This window comes from Cynocephalus volans, chromosome 2, assembly GCF_027409185.1.
Source record: "Cynocephalus volans isolate mCynVol1 chromosome 2, mCynVol1.pri, whole genome shotgun sequence".
In the NCBI taxonomy this organism is placed as follows: Eukaryota; Metazoa; Chordata; class Mammalia; order Dermoptera; family Cynocephalidae; genus Cynocephalus; species Cynocephalus volans.
The window spans coordinates 118,842,323-118,866,276 of NC_084461.1; the positions used below are offsets into that span (position 1 = coordinate 118,842,323).

The 23,954-nt window shown below is 41.7% G+C and overlaps 1 protein-coding gene across 1 annotated transcript; it reads left to right on the forward strand.

Annotated features, from left to right (window-relative positions):
- TXNDC15 (thioredoxin domain containing 15) lies at positions 1-23,520 on the forward strand. The gene is made up of 5 exons (XM_063086833.1): positions 1-146; positions 15,891-16,375; positions 17,811-17,974; positions 20,271-20,401; positions 21,973-23,520. Exons 1-5 carry the CDS (start codon positions 80-82, stop codon positions 22,167-22,169), a joined length of 1,044 nt encoding a protein of 347 aa, XP_062942903.1. The 5' UTR covers positions 1-79; the 3' UTR covers positions 22,170-23,520.
- Positions 23,521-23,954: the final 434 nt, after the last annotated feature.

Below are 23,954 nucleotides of genomic sequence, written 5' to 3' on the forward strand. Positions count from 1 at the left end.
CTCGGTCTGAGAGCGCGACTCGCGTCGCCGTGAGCCGGTTACCCTTCGACCTGCGTGGTGGGCCCGGCCGCCGTACGCCATGCAGCTCCTCGGCTGGGGGCAGGTACTGCTGTGGGTGCTGGGGCTTCCCGCCCGCGGCCTGAAGGGTGAGTGCGGGCCGGGGCTGGGGCCGTGGCCGGGGGCGGCAGGCGGCGGTGCGTGAGATGACGGAACGAGGAGGTCTCCACCCGGGCGACGCTCCTTTACCTGCGCGAAGGCCCGCAATGCGCGCCTCGCCTCTGGCCGTCGTCCTCCCTTGCGCTCGTCCCGACCTCCTTCCGCGGTGTGCTGCCCGCTCGTGGTCCGCGGTAGGGGGAAGGCGGAGGGATCCCGGGTGCGACACCGCCAAGTTCAGGCCCCTTCAGTAGCATCTGTTAGTCCGGAGGGACCGCGTATACAGCGCCTGCTGAGGCATACCCTCCTGTGATGAGCACTTTATTATTAATAATAATCATAACCAATAGCCGACATTTGTTGCTGCCAGGGCCAGGAACTTTGCATAAAGCAACATCATCTCATTAAATCCTCCCACCAACCCTGTGAGATAGATTCCATTAGCATCTACAGATGGAGATGCTGAGGCCAAGCAATCTGCCCAAGTTTGCACGTATGGTAAGTGTCAGAGCCTGTCTCTGACTACACAGGGCGCGCTGGAGTCCACCCTGCTGCACCACTGTCTTAAGGGGGACGCTCTAGGTCGGATGACGGCATGAAGGACAGACAAGAAAAACAAAGGAGATTCCCAGGGTAACCCCCCGCTTGCCAGAGCATGCTCTGAGGAGCTTTTCTAGTGAGGAAAGCACCACGCTGGAGGCCTGGCTGAAGTGGGAGTGGAGGCCTTACCCTCATTGCTCCTGCATAGTCCTGTTAAAGTCCAGACCCTTTGGCCTTGCTTGTTATTCAAAGCTTAATAGGAAGCTCTTTCATTTTTCTGAAATGCCCTGGAAGGAGGCCGGTCAGCAGACTGTTGATGAGCAGGGAAATGGGTGAGGAATAGTAACACAGTTATTATCATTAATGAAAGTATTCACTGTGTGCCAGGCACTATGCTTAGTGCTTTACGGGCATCATCTTATTTCATCTTGAAATGCTTATGCAGTGGATGTTGTTATTGTTCCCGTTTTTTTTTTTTTTTTTTTTTTTTTTTTTTTTAATGCATATAACTTTTTACTTCATTTAATTGATGAGATAAGAAAATGATACATCTTCATGATCTGAAGAACTGAAGTTGTGAGATTTTCAGTTTGGCAAACACAATATGAATAATTAGTAATTATTGTTTTTAAAAAAGTGATTTCTCATACTCAAATAATGGGAAATTTGTTCAGAGCAAAGTTCTGGGTCTATGAGTATAACATCAGAAAAAGATAAAAATTCAGGATCAGAAAAGTAGGTGATAGGGAATTAGAAAGATAGAACATATTTAAAGATGTCTCTGTAGGAAATGAGTCATCATTCTTTGTGTTTAGGTATATTAGGTATATTATAAGGCTCAAAATTTAATCTTCATCCCTTTATCTCTAAATTTTTCTACTCATTCTAAAATTAAAGAAGTTGAGAGCTAGAAAGTAGCTTGGAAATCATTTTTGTTAGTTCAGTTATTTATTTTAGAAATAAGGGAACTGAAGACAGAATAAGAAACAGACCACGTCATAGCAAATGAGAAAAATTTTTAAAACTTCAACTAATTATTACTAGATCCATAAATAGATCTTCTGATTAAAATTTTAATCTTCTTTGTATTATATCACACCATCCCCTTATCGATTTATGTGGCAATATGCTTTTATTGACAATTCTTTTTTTGTATTCTATTTATGGGAATATCCTTTTGTGGTTGGAATATTCTAGTATATAATTAACAGAGTAGCTGTAAGATTGGTTGTACATGGGTTTACAATGAAATCGTATATGTTAGAATGCTCTGCATACCATAAAAATCAGTGCTCCTAAACTTCGACCACACATGAAGATCACCTAGAGCTCTATAATCGCTTCTCGGCCTTTTGGCTAAGATCAAGTGTAGAGAGCTCTATAAAATACTGGGGCCTACTCCCACACCTTGAGGTTCTGATTTAAGTGTAACCTAGGAATCGGGATTATTAAAACCTGCTGTAAAGAATTATAAACTATTTTTGTCCTTTTAGCCTTTATTCTTTTTTTTTTTTTTTTTTTTTTTATTTTTTTTATTTTTTATTTTTTTTAAATTTTATTTTGTCGATATACATTGTAGCTGATTAATGCTCCCCATCACCAAAACCTCCCTCCCTTCTCCCTCCCCCCCTCCCCCCCAACCATGTCCTTTCTGTTTGTTTGTTGTATCAACTTCAAATAATTGTGGTTGTTATATCTTCTTCCCCCCCCCCCGGTTTGTGTGTGTATGTGTGTATGTGTGTGTGTGAATTTATATATTAATTTTTAGCTCCCACCAATAAGTGAGAACATGTGGTATTTCTCTTTCTGTGCCTGACTTGTTTCACTTAATATAATTCTCTCGAGGTCCATCCATGTTGTTGCAAATGGCAGTATTTCATTCGTTTTTATAGCTGAGTAGTATTCCATTGTGTAGATGTACCACATTTTCCGTATCCACTCATCTGATGATGGGCATTTGGGCTGGTTCCAACTCTTGGCTATTGTAAAGAGTGCTGCGATAAACATTGGGGAACAGGTATACCTTCGACTTGATGATTTCCATTCCTCTGGGTATATTCCCAACAGTGGGATGGCTGGGTCGTATGGTAGATCTATCCGCAATTGTTTAAGGAACCTCCATACCATTTTCCATAGAGGCTGCACCGTTTTGCAGTCCCACCAACAATGTATGAGAGTTCCTTTTTCTCCGCAGCCTCGCCAGCATTTATCGTTCATAGTCTTTTGGATTTTAGCCATCCTAACTGGGGTTAGATGGTATCTCAATGTGGTTTTGATTTGCATTTCCCGGATGCTGAGTGATGTTGAGCATTTTTTCATATGTCTGCTGGCCATTTGGATATCTTCCTTAGAGAAATGCCTATTTAGCTCTTTTGCCCATTTTTTAATTGGGTTGCTTGTTTTCTTCTTGTAAAGTTGTTTGAGTTCCTTATATATTCTGGATATTAATCCTTTGTCAGATGTATATTTTGCAAATATTTTCTCCCACTCTGTTGGTTGTCTTTTAACTCTTTTAATTGTTTCTTTTGCTGTGCAGAAGCTTTTTAGTTTGATATAATCCCATTTGTTTATTTTTCCTTTGGTTGCCCGTGCTTTTGGGGTCGTATTCATGAAGTCTGTGCCCAGTCCTATTTCCTGAAGTGTTTCCCCTATGTTTTCTTTAAGAAGTTTTATTGTCTCAGGGTGTATATTTAAATCCTTAATCCATTTTGAGTTGATTTTAGTATACGGTGAGAGGTATGGATCTAGTTTCATTCTCCTGCATATCGATATCCAGTTATCCCAGCACCACTTGCTGAAGAGGCAGTCCCTTCCCCAGTGAATAGGCTTGGTGCCTTTGTCAAAGATCAGATGGCAGTAAGTGTGTGCGTTGATTTCTGGATTCTCTATTCTATTCCATTGGTCAGTGTGTCTGTTTTTATGCCAGTACCATACTGTTTTGGTTATTATAGCTTTGTAGTATAGCTTAAAGTCAGGTAGTGTTATGCCTCCAGCTTTATTTTTTTTGCTGAGCATTGCTTTGGCTATTCGTGGTCTTTTATTGTTCCATATAAATGTCTGAATAGTTTTTTCCATTTCTGAGAAAAATGTCTTTGGAATTTTGATGGGGATTGCATTGAATTTGTATATCACTTTGGGTAGTATGGACATTTTCACTATGTTGATTCTTCCAATCCAAGAGCATGGAATATCTTTCCATCTTCTTGTATCCTCTCTAATTTCTCTCAGCAGTGGTTTGTAGTTCTCATTATAGAGATTTTTCACCTCCTTGGTTAACTCAATTCCTAAGTATTTTATTTTTTTGGTGGCTATTGTAAATGGGCAGGCTTTCTTGATTTCTCCTTCTGCATGTTCACTATTGGAGAAAAGAAATGCTACTGATTTTTGTGTGTTGATTTTGTATCCTGCTACTGTGCTGAAATCATTTATCAATTCCAAGAGTTTTTTTGTAGAGGTTTTAGGCTGTTCGATATATAGGATCATGTCATCTGCAAACAGGGACATTTTGACTTCATCTTTTCCAATCTGGATGCCCTTTATTTCCTTCTCTTCTCTGATTGCTCTGGCTAGTACTTCCAACACTATGTTGAATAGGAGTGGTGAGAGTGGGCATCCTTGTCTAGTTCCTGTTCTTAAAGGAAAAGCTTTCAGCTTTTCCCCATTCAGGATGATATTGGCAGTGGGTTTGGCATATATGGCTTTAATTATGTTGAGATACTTTCCCTCTATACCTAACTTATAGAGGGTCTTTGTCATGAATGAGTGCTGAACTTTATCAAATGCTTTTTCAGCATCTATAGAGATGATCATATGGTCCTTGTGTTTGAGTTTATTAATATGGTGTATCACATTTATTGATTTGCGTATGTTGAACCAACCTTGCATCCCTGGGATGAATCCCACTTGATCGTGATGAATAATTTTTCGTATGTGTTGCTGTATTCTGTTTGCTAGTATTTTAGTGAGGATTTTTGCATCTATATTCATCAAGGATATCGGCCTGTAGTTTTCTTTTTTGGTTATATCTTTACCTGGTTTTGGTATCAGGATGATGTTTGCTTCATAGAATGAGTTTGGGAGATTTGCGTCCGTTTCAATCTTTTGGAATAGTTTGTAAAGAATCGGTGTCAATTCCTCTTTGAATGTTTGGTAAAATTCTGCTGTGAATCCATCTGGTCCTGGGCTTTTCTTTGTTGGGAGCCTTCTGATAACAGCTTCAATCTCCTTTATTGTTATTGGTCTGTTCAAATTTTCTACGTCTTCACGGTTCAGTTTTGGGAGCTTGTGTGTGTCCAGAAATTTATCCATTTCCTCCAGATTTTCAAATTTGTTGGCGTATAGTTGTTTATAGTAGTCTCGAATGATTCCTTGTATTTCAGATGAATCAGTTGTAATATCGCCTTTTTCATTTCTAATTTTTGTTATTTGAGTCTTCTCTCTTCTTTTTTTTGTTAGCCATGCTAATGGTTTGTCAATTTTATTTATCTTTTCAAAAAACCAACTTTTTGATTCGTTGATCTTTTGAATTGTTTTTTGGTTTTCAATTTCATTTAGTTCTGCTCTGATCTTAATGATTTCTCTCCGTCTGCTAACTTTAGGATTGGATTGTTCTTGTTTTTCTAGTTCTTTAAGGTGAAGTGTTAGGTTGTTCACTTGCCATCTTTCCATTCTTCTGAAGTGAGCATTTAATGCAATAAATTTTCCCCTCAATACTGCTTTTGCAGTATCCCACAGGTTTTGGTATGATGTATCATTGTTTTCATTAGTTTCAATAAACTTTTTGATTTCCTGCTTGATTTCTTCTTGGACCCATATGTCATTAAGTAGAATGCTGTTTAATTTCCATGTGTTTGTATAGTTTCCAGAGTTTCGCTTGTTATTAATTTCTAGTTTTAATCCATTGTGGTCTGAGAAGATACATGGGATAATTCCAATTTTTTTGAATTTATTGAGACTTGATTTGTGACCTAATATGTGATCTATCTTGGAGAATGATCCATGTGCTGATGAGAAGAATGAATATTCTGAGGTTGTTGGGTGGAATGTTCTGTAGATATCTGCCAATTCCAATTGGTCTAGAGTCTTGTTTAGATCTTGTGTTTCTCTACTGATTCTTTGCCTAGATGATCTGTCTAATATTGACAGTGGAGTGTTCAGGTCCCCTGCTATTATGGTATTAGTGTCTATTTCCTTCTTTAGGTCTAATAGAGTTTGTTTTATAAATCTGGCTGCTCCAACATTGGGTGCGTACATATTTATGATTGTTATGTCTTCTTGATGGATCAGTCCTTTTATCATTAAGTAGTGTCCCTCATTGTCTCTTTTTATGGTTTTTAGTTTAAAGTCTATTTTGTCAGATATAAGAATAGCCACTCCAGCTCGTTTTTCTTTTCTGTTTGCATGGTAAATCTTTTTCCATCCTTTCACTCTTAGTCTGTGTGAATCTTTATGGGTGAGGTGGGTCTCTTGTAGGCAGCATATAGTTGGGTCCTGCTTATTGATCCAGTCAGCCAGTCTGTGTCTTTTAATTGGGGAATTTAAGCCTTTAACATTAAGAGTTGTTATTGAAAGGTGTTGATTTATTCTTAGCATTTTATTGGTTGTTTGGTTGTCTTAGGTGTCTTTTGTTCCTTGCTTTCTGATTTACTGTTTGGTTTCTTTGTTTGTTGGTTCCTTAGGTTGTAGATAGTGTTTTTGTTAGCTTGTTTTCTCTTCATGAATGCCATTTTTATTGTACTAGCGGGTTTAGATTTTTCTTAGGTTTTTATGGCAGTGGTAGTTATTTTTCAGGAACCAAACCCAGTACTCCCTTGAGGATTTCTTGTAAGGGTGGTCTTGTGGTAGTGAACTCCCGCAGTTTTTGTTTGTCTGAGAAATATACTATTTGCCCCTCATTTCGGAAGGATAGCCTTGCAGGGTAGAGTATTCTTGGTTGGCAATCTTTGTCTTTTAGTATTTTGAAAATATCATCCCATTCCTTTCTAGCTTTTAGGGTTTGTGATGAAAAGTCTGATGTTAACCTGATTGGGGCTCCCTTATAGGTGATTTGACGCTTCTCTCTTGCAGCTTTTAAGATTCTCTCTTTGTCTCTGAGTTTTGCCAATTTGACTATGACATGTCTTGGAGAAGGCCTTTTTGGGTTGAATACGTTTGGAGATCGTTGAGCTTCCTGGATCTGAAGATCTGTGATTTTTCCTATACCTGGGAAGTTTTCTGCCACTATTTTGTTGAATATGTTTTCAATGGAATCTCCATTTTCCTCCCCTTCTGGAATACCCATGACTCGGATATTTGAGCGCTTGAGGTTGTCTGATATCTCTCTCAGATTTTCTTCCATGTTCTTGATTCTTTTTTCTTTCTTTTTGTCTGCTTGTGTTATTTCAAACAGCCCATCTTCAAGTTCAGAGGTTCTCTCTTCAACTTCGACAAGCCTGCTGGTTAAACTCTCCGTTGTGTTTTTTATTTCGCTGAATAACTTCTTCAGTTCAGCAAGTTCTGCTACATTTTTTTTCAGGACATTGATTTCCTTGTATATTTCCTCTTTCAGATCCTGTATACTTTTCCTCATTTCATCATGATGTCTAGCTGAGTTTTCTTGTATCTCATTCAGTTTCTTTAGAATTATCACTCGAAATTCCTTGTCAGTTATTTCAAGGGCTTCTTGTTCTATAGGATCTAGAGTATGAGATTTATTAACTTTTGGTGGTGTACTTTCTTGATTTTTGTATTTCTGGTGTCTTTTTTTTGGTGTTTATTCATTGTGGCAGGGGGTTTCACAGTCCACCGGTTTAAGACTAATGACTAACTAGGATGTTGCTGTGGTTGCCAATTTGGTATGGCTCCCGCCGTGACTGCTCAGTTGGCCTCTAGTGTCTTGTGTGTGTGGTTGCCTCGGGTCTTGGGCTTCTCCGGGGATCCACCTTTCTGGTCAGCTTGTACTCTGCTGGGCTGGTGGATCACGTACCACAGGGTGTGTGATCTCTGTTGAGCTTTCACTTTCTGTACAGGACTTCTCCCCGTTCCGTGTGCTCTGGCCCAGGCTGTTAGATCGTGCAGTGGCGACCCCACCGGGTGTGTGGTTTCTGTCGAGTCTCCGCCTCCCTGGCCGCACGTCTCCCCCCTCTGTGCACACTGTGCTGGGTTGGGGCGTGTCTTCTGCACCCCTCGTCTATCAGCTGGGCCTTCAAGACCCTGCTCAGCACCGCCTCGCCCAGGAAGTCTACCAGGTTTCTGCTAGGCACAGACGACCGGTCTCTCTGGGTGCCTTTGTAACACTGTGTAGATCTTTCTCGGGTCTTGTTCACCTTTGTATCCCCCCGGTATAAACCGAGTCTAGTGCCCGCCTGCAGCCTGCTCTCCGGCAGGTTCAAGCGGACCTGGGAACTCTCCTACCACACTATTCCCAACCAGAAATTCGTTAGGCTTTTTTCCAAACTGGTGGTCACAGAGATGGTATCTGCCTCCCAGTAACAGGAAGTTTACCGGGGCCGGAGTCCAGGGAGTGGTGGAGTGACAGTCGGCCCGCCCGTACTTCCTAGCCCTCCCAAAACTGGTCGGGACGCCCCACACCCCCAGCCCTGCCAGAGAACCGTGGAGGGAGTGGGAGAGGAAGCCGGCCCGCAGGGTCCGGAAAGCCCCGCGCCAGGCCAAGCAAATGGGCTCAGTAATGGCCGAGCAGGGCGGAGCTGCCCGCACCTGGGAAAATGGAGGCAGCACCGGGGCAGTGAGTGGCCTGGTGGTGCAGTCGGGGAGCCGCGTGGGCAACCACCCCCCGAACAGAGCTGTGCCAGGGATCACTCACAGTGCTGTGCCAGGTCGGGCGCTCGCTCTGTCACTGGTTTGTTGCCTTCCGTGTTCTCGGCGCTGCCGCCTCGGGCTGTTCAGTCGCGGCGCAGCTCGGGCGCTCCCAGGAGTCTTCTTTAATGCCGGCCTGAAACCTCGAATCTTGAATAGGGCAGCTGGCCGCCTTCAGTGCGGCCCCAGCCTCCGGGATCCTGGCTGCATCCACAGCAGCCCTGGCGCCGTGTTCCCTATTTCAAGACTCGCTTTTGCAGCTAAGAATCAGTTCTTTTCCTGCTCCACACTTTAAAGCTGTTGTCTGTAAATGAGGCAGCCTCTCCTGCCGGGGGCAAAGTGGCGTTGAGTCCCCACGACCGGCCAGCAGCAGCAGTCCTCCCTTAAGAGATGGCCAGAGGAAGGTCCACAAGTTTCCCGGCTGCCTGAGGCCCAGTGGCCACCTTTTCCACCTCAGCTACTCCGCGCCAGCCGCCGCAGCCGCCGCCATCTTGAAACCCTTCGTTCCCGTTTTATAGATTAGTACACTGAGACTGAGAGACAGTAAGTCCTTTGCCAAGGTCATACAGCCGAAGTTGAGGAGCCACAACCATTTAAGCCCACGTCTGCCTGACTTCACAGCTAAACCTCTGTATTCTCACTACACTTAATCACCAGCCTCAGAGTGGTGATAACATGTGCTGGGTATCTTCTGTTTGTCCCCCAGATCATTCTCCAGCTTCTCCACCCCACTTTGTGCCCTCAGTGGCTGCCCTGTATGGAGTAACAGGCTTTCCTGCCACCTTGCTTCCTCTGAGTTGGAATGAGGGGGGAGTGAGGTCAGGATATTGATTCTCTTAGCTCTCTCCCTCAAGGCTGTCTGTCCCCCTTCTTCCCCCATCTCCCCACCCCTGCTGAAAGGCAGTGACTTTTATAGAGCTCTCCTCTTTTTTTTTTTTTTTAATTTTTATTGAATCGTAATTGATTATACATATTTTGGGGGTTCAATGTTGACATACGTTGATCAAATCAATATTACTAGTATATATATTGTTACAAATTGTACTTATTCTTTATTCCCCTTTGTCCAATCTCTCCCTCCCCCCTCTCCCTCCCCCCATCCACCACTGATAACCTTGGATTTCTTCTCTCCTTCTGAAAGAGTAATGGTTACTCTGTTGATTGTTACCTAGATGATCTGTCCAATGCTGAGAGGTGTGATCAGGTCCCCCAATATTATCTTAGAGCAGATTCTTCTTCTTTACTCTGGAATGGGCTTTGTGGAGAGAGACATCCTCTTCTTTTCTTTATCTCTGCTGGTGACTCTCCCTGTATCAATGCACTCCAGTGGCTGACGGACCATCTGCGTGGTGGTTGTGACATCTAGCCATTTTCATGGCAGCCGTTACTGTGGTGGCTGTGGTGGGATACCCACACCGAGGTGATGTTTTTGGCATACTCCGTGGCACTGGCGGTATGCCTGGCTGTGGGAGGGGTAGAGCTCTCCTCTTGGGGGGCCCTTGACTGCTTCTGCCTCTGGACCTTGAGTTCCTTACCGTTACTTTTAGTTTCTCTGCACACAGCTCACACTGGTCTCTTTATTAAGTTCTCCTCACATTACCCAAGTTAAATGTGCTGTTTTTCCTCGCAGAACCTAGGCTGATTCAGGGGACTTATTGTTGCGGTCAGTGTGAGCCCACCTGACAGTGAGGGTCACATTCATGTAGATCCTAGGGATAACATCAGCTGTGGGGTGGATCATTGGTCATCATGGCCAGGCCATGAAGACAGGGTGCAGACAGAGGAGCCTTCACCAGCTGTTTCCTTCTCAGGGTGGCTGAAAATCTAAGGCTTTTTTTCTGCATAGGGTACCCCTGGCAGATTAGCAACTGGAGGTGTCAGTGCTGTTCGGGTGTTTAGGAATAGGAGCGAACTCCTGGCTTCAAGACCCCTATGCCAATCTTCACTAGGCAGTCAGCTAGCAGATTTTACTGAGCACCTGTCATATGCTAGACAGTGTACTGGGCACTGGGGGTACAGTGGTGAGCCAGACAAAGCAGCAGCCTCGCTCTCCTATCTGGTGGGGAAGGCAGCCATGAAATGACTACAGATAATTAAGTAAATTGCAAGACTGAAAAATACATCAAGGAGAGTCTCAGGGCATTATCAGGCACTGTAATGGGAGTCCTCCCACCCTGGTTTGAACGTCAAGGTAGGTGTCTTTATAGAAGTGATGTTAGGGTAAGATCTGAAGGATGAATCAGCTTAGCCAGAAGAAGAGCGGGGTCAGAGGGCTTTTTCAGCAGAGAAACAGCCTTAGAAAGCTCTGAGGAAGGCAAAAGAATGTGAGTGATCAAAGACCATGTCTGGTGGTGCCAAGTGAGTATGCAGAATGCTATGGAATCCATACTTATTCACAGGGCAGGCGGAAGCCATTGAAAAGATTTTAGCAGGGGAGTGATATGATCAGATTTGCCTTTTAACTTTCAGTTCCACTTGGTTTGCTGTGAGGAGCAGGGTCTGGAGAGGAAATAGAGGGCTGACCGCGGAGACCAGTTAGATGGCTATAGCAATTGTCCAAGTGAGAGAAGGCTGAGGAGTGTTAGTGGGCATGGGGGCAAGTGGATGGATTCTGAATGTGTTTAACAGGGGAATTAATAGAACTTTGTTATGGCACCTTTCCGTCTCTTTGAATTGTAACCTCCAATCATCATTATCATCATCATCCCTGCAGCTGTTTATGGAATGCTTACCATGTGCCAGTGTCCATACACATCTTTTCTCATTTAATCTTCACAGTAGCCCTGTACTTTTCTGCATTTTGGTGGTATTTTCTCCATTCGTTAGATGAGCACACCGAGTATTGCCTATGGAAACCATGGGTTGATGCCCCTCCAACCCCTGGCTATTTTTGATCCTTTTCCACTTGGCTTCCCTGCCACAGAAACCATTGTGAAGAAACCTGCAGCTGGTAGAGAGCCTTCTGAGAAAAGCTGGAAGGGTGTGCTGGTGCTGACCTAGGCTAGTGCTCCCTGGCAGATTTGGCATGGTGCCCCCACTCTTGCTCTCCAGACAACTTCCTTGCTACCAGTGATGCAGTAATTTTCACTTAATGCATGGCTCAAAGTGTAGTCAGTTTGTTAGGTTAAAAAGTCTCTTAAAAAGCACATTACCGGGCCGACCCCATGGCGCACTCGGGAGACTGCGGTGCTGGGAGCGCAGCAGCGCTTCCGCGACGGGTTCGGATCCTATATAGGGATGGCTGGTGCGCTCTGCAGCCGGTCACAAAAAAGACAAAAAAAAAAAAAAAAAAAGCACATTACCATGGGAGGGTTCAACAGCTCTCACATAGTATGCCATTTTTATCTTAGTATGGAATGTTTCATTTCTTCTTAACACCCGAAAATATTGGGTCCTGAGGGCATAAAAATGTTTTTTGTTCCTAATCTGTACTGTATACTTAAATATCTTCACAGGGCAGAAAAACAATATTCCTGAACATAAAATACTAGCATCGTGCATCACTCAGACTCCCTGTTGATTTTCTGCAGGGGACATCTATGCGAGGGTGTCCAGAGAGAACCAGATTCTAATTTGTGCCCTGATTTTATTTTCTTGAGGTTCTTTCAGTGTTTAGACATTCTGCATTTACTTATGGAACCTAGGCTGTTGATTAGGTTTAGTGAGGGCAATCTTTGAGGAGCTGGGTGTTTGTGAGTAGGATTGGCCCTTGTAGTGGACTGAATTATGTCCCCCCAAAACTATTGAAGCTTGAATTGTATTCCCCAAGTTTTATGTATTAGAAGCTTGGCCCCCACTAAGACCGTTAAGAGGGTGGGAAATCCTATTATGGTAATTAAAAGGCAGAGCTTTGAAGAGATGATTGGATTGTAGGACCATGCTATGGTGGTCAGGGGTGTGGTTCTGAGGGCTTTAAAAGAAGAAGAGATTTTGTCTCTCTCTCTTGCTCTGCTTTCACTGTCTTGCAATGTGAGACCCCTGGGTCACTGTTGCCAACACCAGATGGGCTTTGGACTTCCCCGCCTCAGAAACTGTAAACAATAAATTTTGTTTTCTTTATAAAACACCCAGTCTCAGGTCTTTTGTTATAAGCAACATAAACGGATTATTAAAGCCCCCAAACCTGGCATCCTTCTTTCTCCAGATTCTTAGCCTCTCTGGCTTCATTTCCTGCTCTATCTTGTGGATGATCCAACCAACATGTTTTTTCTTCTGATTATACAAGCAATACATGCTTATCAGCCTAAGGCTATATAGAAAGACAGGCTATGTGGTCCTGTCCCCACAAAAATGGCAAAGCCCCCTGCCTAGGCACCCAGCCCCGTCTCTGGGTTATAGTCATGGAAATGATTGACCTTTTTCTTTTCCTTTTTTTTAAAGATGACCGGTAAGGTCATCCAACCCTTGACTCGGTGTTGTCAGCACGACACTCTCCCAAGTGAGCTAACCAGCCATCCCTATATAGGGATCTGAACCCGTGGCCTTGGTGTTATCAGCATCACACTCTCCCGAGTGAGCCATGGGCTGGCCCTTGATTGACCTTCTTCTGCTGAAGACTCACCTTGCTGCCCAAGCCCTGAACTCTGCCCTCTTTAACCTACATTGTCACCTCTCTCTCGTTACCTGCTTTCCTATCAACCTTATATATCCTCAAATTGCTCCCATGTCCTAAAAACCAAAATAGAAACTTCCCTTAGTCCCTTGCCTGCCCATGGCTACTACCCCGTCTTCCTTTTTCTCTTTATAGATAGGCTTTTGGAAAGAATTGTGTATTTTTATCCATTTAGTTACCATGTCTGGTACTCTTTATTCGCTTATGTGGATTCATATTTCCATCTGGTATCATTTTTCTTCTGCTTGAAGGAGTTCCTTTAAGATTTTTGTCATGTGGGTCTGCTGGTTATGAATTCTTTTAGCTTTAGTGTGTATGAAGAAGTATTTATTTTACCCTTGTTTTTGAAAGGTATTTTGTTGCTTATAGAATTCTAGATTTATAGTTGTTTTCTTTCAGTGCTTCAAAGACACTGCTCTTGCTTGCATTGTTTCCAGCAAAAAATCTGCTGTCATCCTTGTCTTTGTTACTCTGTACATAATGTGTCTTTTTTCTCTGGCTGCTTTTAAGATTTTTCTCTTTGTCACTATTTTGAGCAATTTGATTATGATATGCCTTGGTATAGTTCATTGAGCTTGGGGTTTGTTGAGGTTTTTGGATACTAGGATTTATAGTTTTCATCAAGTTTGGAAAGTTTTTGTCCATTATTTCTTAAAATATTTTCTCCCTGCCCCACACCCCCTTTCCAGTACTCCAATTATCTATACATTAGGCTACTTGAAATTGTCCCATAGCTCACTGATGCTTTTATATGGCCGGAGGTGGGGGGGCAGATTCTTTTTTTCTGAATGTGTTTCATTTTGGATAGGTTCTGTGTATTACTATGCCTTTAAGTATACTATTCTTTTGTTCTGCAATGTCTTATCTGCTGTTAACCCCATCCAGTGCAGTTTTCATCTCATACATGTAGTTTTTTATAGTTTTCATCTTTAGAAGTAAGATTTGGGTTTTTTTTTTTTTTTTTTTAAAGATGACCAGTAAGGGGATCTTAACCCTTGACTTGGTGTTCTGAGCACCACGCTCAGCCAGTGAACGAACCGGCCATCCGTATATGGGATCTGAACCCGAGGCCTTGGTGTTCTCAGCACCACACTCTCCCGAGTGAGCCACGGGCCGGCCCAGGTTTTTTTTTTTTTTTTAACATCCTAAACTAACTTTTTGAACATATGTGACACAGTTATAATTACTATTTTAATATCCTTGTCTACTAATTTTGACATCTGTGTAAGTTCTGGGTCAGTTTTGATTGGCTGGTAACTCTCATTATGGATTATATTTCATGTCTGGAATTTTTTTTTTTTTTGTGGCTAGCCAACATGGGGATCACAACACCACACTGTAAGCAACTGAGCCAACCGGCCAGCCTAATGTCTGGTAATTTTCGATTGGATGCCAGACATGAGTTTTACCTTGTTGAACACTGGATATTTTAGTATTCCTATAAATATTCTTGAGCTTTGTTCTGGGGTACTGTTAAGTTACTTGATACCAAGTTCCAGGATTCAATCCCTGTACTGGCCAGCTGCCAAAAAAAGTCACTTGAAAATGGTTTGATCCTTTCGGATCTTGCTTTTGAGGTTTGTTAGATGCAAGCAGAGCTGTATTTACCCTAGGGTTAACTGTGCCCTCTACTTAGGCAAGTCCTTTTGTGTACTCTACTCAGTGCCCTCTGAATTATGGGCTCTGTAGGGATATTTTTTGAGGCCTTTTACAAATGTGCATACCTTAGGAAGCTCCCAAACCTGTTGCCAGCTTTGAAGCCTGTTGGTCATTCCCACTGTTGGCATGCAGAGCTCATTACACAGCCTCATTCCCCAGCCTCATGGTGAGCTTTCCTGAGGGTAGCTAGCCTCATTTGTTTCCCCTGGTCAGGGCCTGGCACAGAGTCTGGCAGCTGGTGTTGAGTTGATAAGAATTAGAAAGCAGGAGTCATTGCTACAGATGTGAATGGAGATGCTAAATGGGTATACAAAACTGCCTGAGACTCTTCCCTTATCTGAGCATTTTGCCCAAGGCTTTCCTTCTGGCTCCAAAGTAGGAAGAAGGTCCTCTTCTTCCTTCTCCTGCTGCCCCTGCGTGGGTGGGCCTATCTCTTAGTACTCCCAAGGGCAGCAACCCAAGGGTGCAGGCAGGAGAGCAGAGCAGAGTCCAGCTGTCAGGCCACCTCAGGAAGGAGCTGCTGTGTGGCATGAGCAGTGTTCCTCAGGAGGTATGTCTCAACATCCCCCAAGGTATCATGGCAGGGAGGATAAGGCCCATTCTGGGTAACAGCCAGAAGATTTTGCTTCCAGACCTGGCTCTGCTGCTTACTAGCTATGTGCCATTGGGCACTACGCTTAGCTTCTCTGTGCTTTAACTTGGTCATCTATTAAGTGGGCTAGATAACGCTTGTCTTGCCTATCTCACAGAGCTGTTACAATGTGTGCAAAGATGCTTTGCCCTAGTAGAATCTTGCATAAAACTGTTAGTAGTTTCTTGAGTATTCTTATCAAACAAATAAAAATGTTAACAAGTTTATATTTTCTTAATTGGATATCTCCACTGGAATATTTTTGGTTATAATCCACATGGCAAGCTGCAGGGTTCATGTAAAACTATGTGTTTGTCCACTTATTTATTTAATAGTCATTAATCTAGTGTGCTCTGTGACCTTCTTCCTGAACTGGAGAATGGTGGATAGCTCTCTGGTAGTTTAATGGAAAGGGAACATTTCATATGTGAGAACTGTAATTCTTTGGGGATCATTTATTTTCAAGTCAAATATGACTGTGAACATGCTGGCATGGTTTAGTTGCAGAAGAAGGTGGTCACTTGTCAGAGGAGAAGCCTGCTCACCCTCTGCAGGTGGGGGCTGTGTACCTGAGTGAAGAGGAGCCCCCACGTGATCCGATGGGCCAGGACAGGGCAGCAGAAGAGGCTGGTGCAGTGCTGGGGCTGGACACCCATGGTGACCACAGGGTGATGTTGTCTGTGATTCCTGGGGAAGCTGAGGACAAACCGAGCTCAGGGTACAGCAGTGGCACCTGCGATGCTGGAGGAGAGGAAGACTCGAGGTGTGACCTCCGAGAGAGCCTCTACTCTCTGGACAGTGCTAGAGCAAACTTCCCTGATAGGGAAGAGGAGTATTACGCAGAGCCAGAAGTGCCAGAATCCGACCCAGCCCCGACAGAGGACGCCAATAACACCGAAAGTCTGAAATCCCCAAAGGTGACCTGTGAGGAGAGAAATGTGACAGGATTAGAAAATTTTACTCTGAAAATTTTGAATATGTCACAGGTAAGAAAAAAATTATATAGTACTTTTCTCCTTTCTAGCACATTAATTTTATGATTTAATACTCTATCAACTTTCAAAGTGAGAGTCAATCTTTATCATATTGCAATTGGAATAGCATTTAATGACTGCTCCAGTGAAAATTAACTTTGCTGTCTATGATGTTTATAGGGAAAGGAGGAAATATAACTAGTGTCAATTAGGCTTTTTAGGTGGCCTAAGCCTACTCGTCTTGCAGTAATTTCACCACCAGGACTCATGATAAAAATCCCAGTGGACAGATAGGTGCTTGACATCAGAATCCCAGCGTTTTTCTTCTTCCAAATGAAGTATTTATAATAGAGACAACTTAAAAATATCTGAATTACTAAAATTGCAATTTAGCATTATTTAGACTAGTGATGCCCCTAGAAAATATGTTTTCATTAAAATATTGATGATAGTTTCTCTTTCCTCTAAAGAATGTGAATCCACTGTTTATTCTGGAGTGAGAGCTGAAACCATTCTCCTAAACCAAGCCATGCTTTTCCTGATAGTTGGATAAATGGTGATTCCAAAGGGAATACTGAAATAAAGACTGACAATTTCTGTCGGCTGGTTAAGAAGCCAGAATAACAGGATGAATTCAGGCTGCTTATAAAAGAGAAGTAAATCCTAGCTTTGAAAGTTGTGATTGCTTGCTGTCGAGGAGGGCACAGTACATTTAGTGCATGTCACTCCTCCAAGGGCAGGGGCTAGTGCTGCCTTCATGTTCCCTCTGAGTGACTGGTAGACACTGTGCCTCAGCTCTTCAGGACTGTTTCACGGGTCATACATGACCACGAGAGAGCAGTTTAAACGGTCTGAGTTACAGTTTAAACAGATGGTGGCAGGGGCGGTGCACCCTTGAATTGAACTAACCTTTGGCCAAATTTTTTTATTTTTGGCAGGTGGCTGGTATGGGGGTTAGAACCCTTGACCTTGGTGTTATCAGCACCATGCTCTATGTAGTGAGCTAACTGGCCAGCCCCGTGACAAAATATATTTATCTGACTGCTTAGTACAGACCCACCTCTACTGAAATGATAGTTTGGATCTGAGATCATAGTGCTCTAATAATGCCATTTTAGATTGAGATGCACAGCTGAAAGGTTGGTGCAGTGGCCTGTATCCTGTGAGCATTTAGTATTTGAATTGATGAATTATTAAAAATATTGAATAGCTCTGTAGTAATATTAGGAAAGCTTAGAGGAAAGTTTATAATGTGGCATCTGGTAGTACTTTGCTGCTGATTCACAGGTTCATATGGTTCTAAATACAAAAGGTTCCTGAGGGTACATTGCACAGTCTCCCTCCTCTCCCTGGAGGCAGCAGTATTTCTTGTTTCTTGGGGATCCTTCCAGAAAAGTGTTACATGTACATTTACTGCTGACTTTAACACTTGTTTCTTTTACCATAGGATCTTATGGATTTTCTAAATCCAAACGGTAGTGACTGTACCCTAGTCCTGTTCTACACCCCATGGTGCCGATTTTCTGCCAGTTTGGCCCCTCATTTTAATTCTCTGCCCCGGGCATTTCCAGCTCTTCATTTTTTGGCACTGGATGCATCTCAGCACAGCAGGTATGTTCCCTGGGTGGGGTTAGCGTCTCATCCTTTTGGCTGATGGTTGTAGTTATTTGGAGGCTTTAATTAGTTAGCTTAGAAATAGAGGAGGTGGGCATGAGCTTTGGTACAGGACTGAAGGAAGGGAAAGGCAGGAGTGAATAGTGAGGATTGTCAAACTCTTGAGGGAGCTGGTGGCATCACTTTCTTTTTCCCTTAAAGAAAGAGGCCTGTGCCTGTTCTCTGTGTGGGGGATTTAAAGGTGGCAGATGGGGCCAGCCCGTGGCTCACTTGGAAGAGTGTGGTACTGAAAACACCAAGGCCATGGGTTCAGATCCTATATAGGGATGGCCGGTTCGCTCATTGGCTGAGCGTGGTGCTCACAACACCAAGTCAAGGGTTAAGATCCCCTTACTGGTCATCTTTTAAAAATAAATAAATAAATAAATAAATAAAAGGTGGCAGGTGATGGCACCTGATGGCAGGGGAGGAGCCAGAGGAATTTTTAGGGTCCTGGCCAGACTGAATTAGCACAGTTGGCATCACAGTAGGATATTCCTTTCTGACTTTAACCTACAGTTTAGGTCCCCACCCCTGGCAGTCTAACTCCCAGCACCCCTGTTCTGTGTCTACTTAGGATTTCTTTCTTTCCTTCCTTTCCTTTTTCCTCCTTCTTTCTTTCTCTCTTATGATTTACATTTATTCTTGCATGCATGTTCTGCAGTAGACAATAAAATAATGAATCAATTTAGCTCTTTAAAATAACATTTACCTTTGTTTTATATTTCTTTTAAAGTTCACTGAGCTTTTCTCTCTCTTCCCCCCCACCCCCCACCCTGAGGATGACTACCAGCAAACTTTTGTCTTATTTTAAATGTTCAATAAAATAAGGTACAGAGAACTTTGTTCAGATGTTCTATATTTCCCTGAAGTGCTATGATTGTGCTGGGGTTATAAACTGTGTGTTCCCCCTCTTCTTCTAAATCGGATGCTTCTTAGCAGAGCACAGGGAGTTTGTATGTTAATACTTAGAAGTGTCTGGAAGACGAAGAAAAATGACGTAGAGCAAAACCTTATTAATTTGCACTCCACTGATTTTCAGTATGGGAATGTAACTGCCAATGTTTACCTGAAGCTGTTTATGAAGAAAGAAATTCCCCACAAATTAGTAATTCTCATATGGGCATCAGACTAAGTGGCCTGGCCCAGGGAAACAGATTGATTGGGAGGACAGTTCAGGTCAATGTTCAGCTTTGACAGGCCCTCCACTGCCCCCATGCATTCTTAGTACTCTTTGGTTTGGGGTCTGGCACTGTCTGCCCCCGCCACCTCCCTCCGCCCCACCACAGACTTTTACTGTTTGCTTTGTTCTTTCTTTCCTTCACCTCCATATAGTGCCTGGTATGGTGCCTTAATTATGGAGAAGTGGACACTTGTTCTTATTATATGGGCTGGGACATGTGTTTGCCTCTTATGTTAATATTTAAGTCAGCATGTTTACAAAGGAGAAAAATTCTGATTATCCAATATTACTATTTTACTAATGGGGAAACTGAGGCTTGAACACAGAGTGTTTTGACTCTGGAGTTGATCACCACTGGTCTGTGTTATGTAAAAGTCATATTACTTCCAAGTCATCCTGCCCTAATTGTACACTTCCTGGAGTGTTTGTTAGATCATATATTCCCATGTGCCAACTTACCAAACTAATTGCTTACCATAAGTTGATCTTTTTTGAGGGGTGAGGAGGGGCATTCTGAAGACTTTGAAATTTCTTCTGTCAAGTAAGTTGCCAGTGTGCTTTGTCCATGAATTAGCATTTTATGTTTGATCTGTTTTCACAGTTAGGAACTTAAATAGTGAAATAATCGTGTCATGGGTGCATCTATATTGTAATAGAAAGCAACTCAGATTGCAGAACAGGAATGCCCCGAACCAAGACCCATAAGGAAAGACATCAGTAACAAACTAAAAGCCTGAAGTTTATTTTTTATTTTATTTTTTTTAAAGATGACTGGTAAGGGGATCTTGACCCTTGACTTGGTGTTGTCAGCACCACACTCTCCCATGTGAGCTAACCAGCCATCCCTATATAGGGATCCGAACCCGTGGCCTTGGTGTTGTCAGCACCACACTCTCCTGAGTGAGCCACCACGGGCGGCCCTCTAAAAGCCTAAAACTTAAATATCAGAAACCTCCCTAGGTCACGCGAAACTGATCCTTTTTCATTTATTTCTGTCCATTCTGATATGGTAATCGTGTGAGAAAGCCCATCGTTAATTTAGGTTTTCTGACTGACTTCTTTCTCTTGTAGTCTTTCTACTAGGTTTGGCACTGTAGCTGTTCCTAACATTTTGTTATTTCAAGGAGCTAAACCAATGGCTAGATTTAACCATACAGATCGAACATTGGAAACACTGAAAATCTTCATTTTTAATCAGACGGGTATGTAGAAATAATATACTGAGGGAGAAGATATTTTATAGTGGGGGGTATGTGCCTTCTGTGGGTTTTGATCTATTATAATCCTTATCCTAAGTGAAGGATTCAAGATTGATTTTGAGATGTAATACTTTTCTAATGAACTGTTATGATCCTGTTAAATATCTCCCAATCAATGGCAAGTTCAACATGAATAGGTAATTTTAACGTTTATAGATGCATTTTTAAGAAAAAACAAACACCTTTATTGAAATATAATTCACATACCATACACTTCACCTATAGATACTTTTTATTTTATTTTTGGCAGCTGGCCAGCCACTTATAGATACCTTTTAACATATATTTTTCACTTACATTTTAATATTTACACAAAAATGTGCATAAATCATTAAGTGTACAGGGTGATGAATTTTCACAAAGCGAACAGTAACCAGTACTCAGATCAAGAAATAGAACATTTCTAGCCCCTCTTCAGCATTACTTCTCCTGTCCTCCCTGAAGATAACCACAATCCTGACTTCTAATACCATAGACTAGTGTTACCTGTTTTGAACTTTGTATTAATGGAGACATACAGTATGTATTATTTTTTGTCTGGCTTATTTTACCCAACATTGTGCTTGTGAGATACTGCCTTGGTTATGTTTTGTTCCTTTATATTGTTGAGTAGTGTTCCATTTATTAATTCATTTGCAGATGCTATTTTCTTAATATTTGCCAAAACATATGACCTTATTTTTTAATGTATGTAAATTTTGAGCACTGTAAATTGGAGAAGTCTCTTCCACTGGAAAAGTTCACTCCTCAAAAGCGTTAATGCCTCAATTATGAGCACCCCACTTCTTCCTGAAGAATATTCACTGGAAGTAAATACAAATTGTAACACACCTTTCATATATATTAAGTTGCATGTAGTCACTTTTATCTAGCCCTAAAGAACAAAGAGCTGAGTTAGCTCATAGGCGTAAGACTGGGATATTACAAGGTGGTTAGCTATTTCAGGTCTTGCAGTGGATTCCCAATTGTCACTCAGATTGATGTGGGGAGTGGGACTCATTTTTTTCAATGCACTAAGAAGACCTAGAACACAACTGAAACCTAGGTAGGAGTCACAGCATCTTTGGTAATCACTGATCCCAGTGGTGGCTAGTTGGTCTAACAATTCTTTCTGTAAATTTAAAAGCATTTTGAATTTAGCATTACTTAACCTGTGAAAACATTCTGTAGACTTCTGAGAGTACCTTTACTAGTTACTTGTTGAATTTTGGTCTCAAAAGAGCACAAAAGGCAACTCTTAACAATGCATTGTCTAAGAAACCTCTTAATGACTTCTCAGAAATTCTAGTGTTTTAGCTTTGAATAGCTGAATGGATTCCTGATCCTTTGATGCGTTGGGGAGAAAGGCAAGTTACAAATTAAACTGACAGGCAAGTGAAATCCATCCCAGATATATTAGTGGTGGTGTTTATTTTAGGACTGCATGTCATTTTGCATACCATGCATAATACTTAAGAGAAGTCTGTGGCAGGTGCTTTTTCTAACTGATTTGAAACAATTGATTTCTCTTTCAGGTATAGAAGCCAAGAAAAATGTGGTGGTAACTCAAGCTGACCAAATAGGCCCTCTTCCCAGCACTCTGATAAAAAGTGTGGACTGGTTGCTTGTATTTTCCTCATTCTTTTTAATTAGTTTTATTATGTATGCTACCATTCGAACAGAGAGTATTCGGTGGCTAATTCCAGGACAAGAGCAGGAACATGCGGAGTAGTGATGGACTGGAGGGAGAAGTTGGAAAGAGGAATTTCAGTCCTTTTATTTCAGAAATTAGTGCTGCAATTTCATACATTTTCTCCAGTTGACTTGCAACTTCAGTCAAATTAAAAGTATCATGCATTTGTTGAGCCACTGAATGTGCAAAAAAATTATTTGCTGGTGTTTTAACTAGTATTGCAATAAGAACATGCAAAAATATTCAATAGAATGCACTGTTCTTGTTTTTACTACTTGAATGTAATCCAGTATTTTAAAAGAGTAATCCAGTTTGAAATGTGAAGACGTATTCTAGTAGAATATGAGAATGACAATATGCATACTATACAGAAGGTAGAAATAGGACTTTCAGATTATACTTTTAGAAAACTCTTGATTCTTTATGTATGTCTAAAAAGGTTGGTTTTCTGTTTGTTTGCAATTTCTCTTTCAGAGTCCATAAGCAGAAAAGTGTTCTGTTACGGGAAGAGTAACTAGAATTGACTAGTGTGACTCCACAAATAGCAACCGATAGAAAATAAAAGAGTCAGATACCTTGGTGTTTGCGATCTATACTTTCACTGAAAGAATTTGAAGTGGTTTAAGTTGTTTCTGGGTAAGGCAGATGTTAGGAGAAAATAAATGTGATAACTAAAGCTCATTTGTTATCAATTCCATGCTAAAACATAAACTTTAGCCATGGTTGTCTCACCAGCATGCATTAATTGACCCTTAAAATGTTCCTAGTAATGTGCCAGGTTTAGTGAGTCAAAAGAAGTATAAAACACCGTTCTTGCTCACAAGTTGATTTTATTCTAGTTCAGGACACCTTTAGTAAAGAGACAACATATAATTTATACAAAATTTTTGAAAAGGTACTTCTAAAAGATCCCTTAAAATAAATTCAGATATAAGACAGCTGATTACCTAATGATAAATTACTTTTATACTGTTTCCAGTGTTTTAGAAAGAGTAGTTGAATGTTTACTTCATAAGGTACCCTAAGTCTACAGAAATAGAGACCTTAGATGTCTCCTTCTCAGAGTGTTGAATGGGAGTTTACAACTTTAAAGTTATGTGTCATGCTGTGAACAGCTATGGTTGGGGTGGTCACTGGCAGGAGGGGACCATGACTCAGAAAGGTACCATTATTTCCATTTTACAAATGAGCAAACTGAAGCATAGAGGAGTTAAATAACTTGCCCAGGTTACACAGACAGTAAATTGATGAAGCTGGGATTTGAACCTTCACATGGATGTATACCTGTAATTACAAATACAAGAAAAAAAAAATCTAGTGATTCTACTTTACAATAACTAACATTTGAGTTATTAATATATGATGGCCTGATACTGTTTTAAAAGCTTCACATAAACTTTTATTTATCTATACAATAGTCCTGAGATTGACACTATTAAATATCCTTATTTTTAAAAGTAAATTGAGGTTCCGAATAATTTCTTAGTCATGGAGCTTTCAGTGGTGGGACCAAGCTTCAAACTTAAGTATTCTCACTGCACAACCTCTGTGTGGGATGGCACCCTCCTGGCTTCTGTACCATGGCCCGTGTGACCATTGAATGCATTTCTCTCTCGTCTTTCTCCTGTGTGTATTTCCCATGGTTGTAGTCATAATATAGCTATAACTTAGCACCTTACTTTTTTGTTTGACTAACAAATGACAAATATTTTACTGTTGGTAATAGTTTTCCTAACCTTAGATACATAACAGGCCTTTGAGTAGACTCAACATTACTTACCTAACCTGTCTTCTTTTGCTGTATATTATTGTTGTATGTATAGT

Excerpts from the sequence above, each read along its gene's own strand:
- TXNDC15 (XM_063086833.1), top strand. The coding sequence starts at position 80 with ATGCAGCTCCTCGGCTGGGGGCAGGTACTGCTGTGGGTGCTGGGGCTT. Across the intron at positions 16,376-17,810 it reads AAATTTTGAATATGTCACAG|GATCTTATGGATTTTCTAAA; the intron begins GTAAGAAAAAAA and ends CTTTTACCATAG. Across the intron at positions 17,975-20,270 it reads GATGCATCTCAGCACAGCAG|TCTTTCTACTAGGTTTGGCA; the intron begins GTATGTTCCCTG and ends TTTCTCTTGTAG.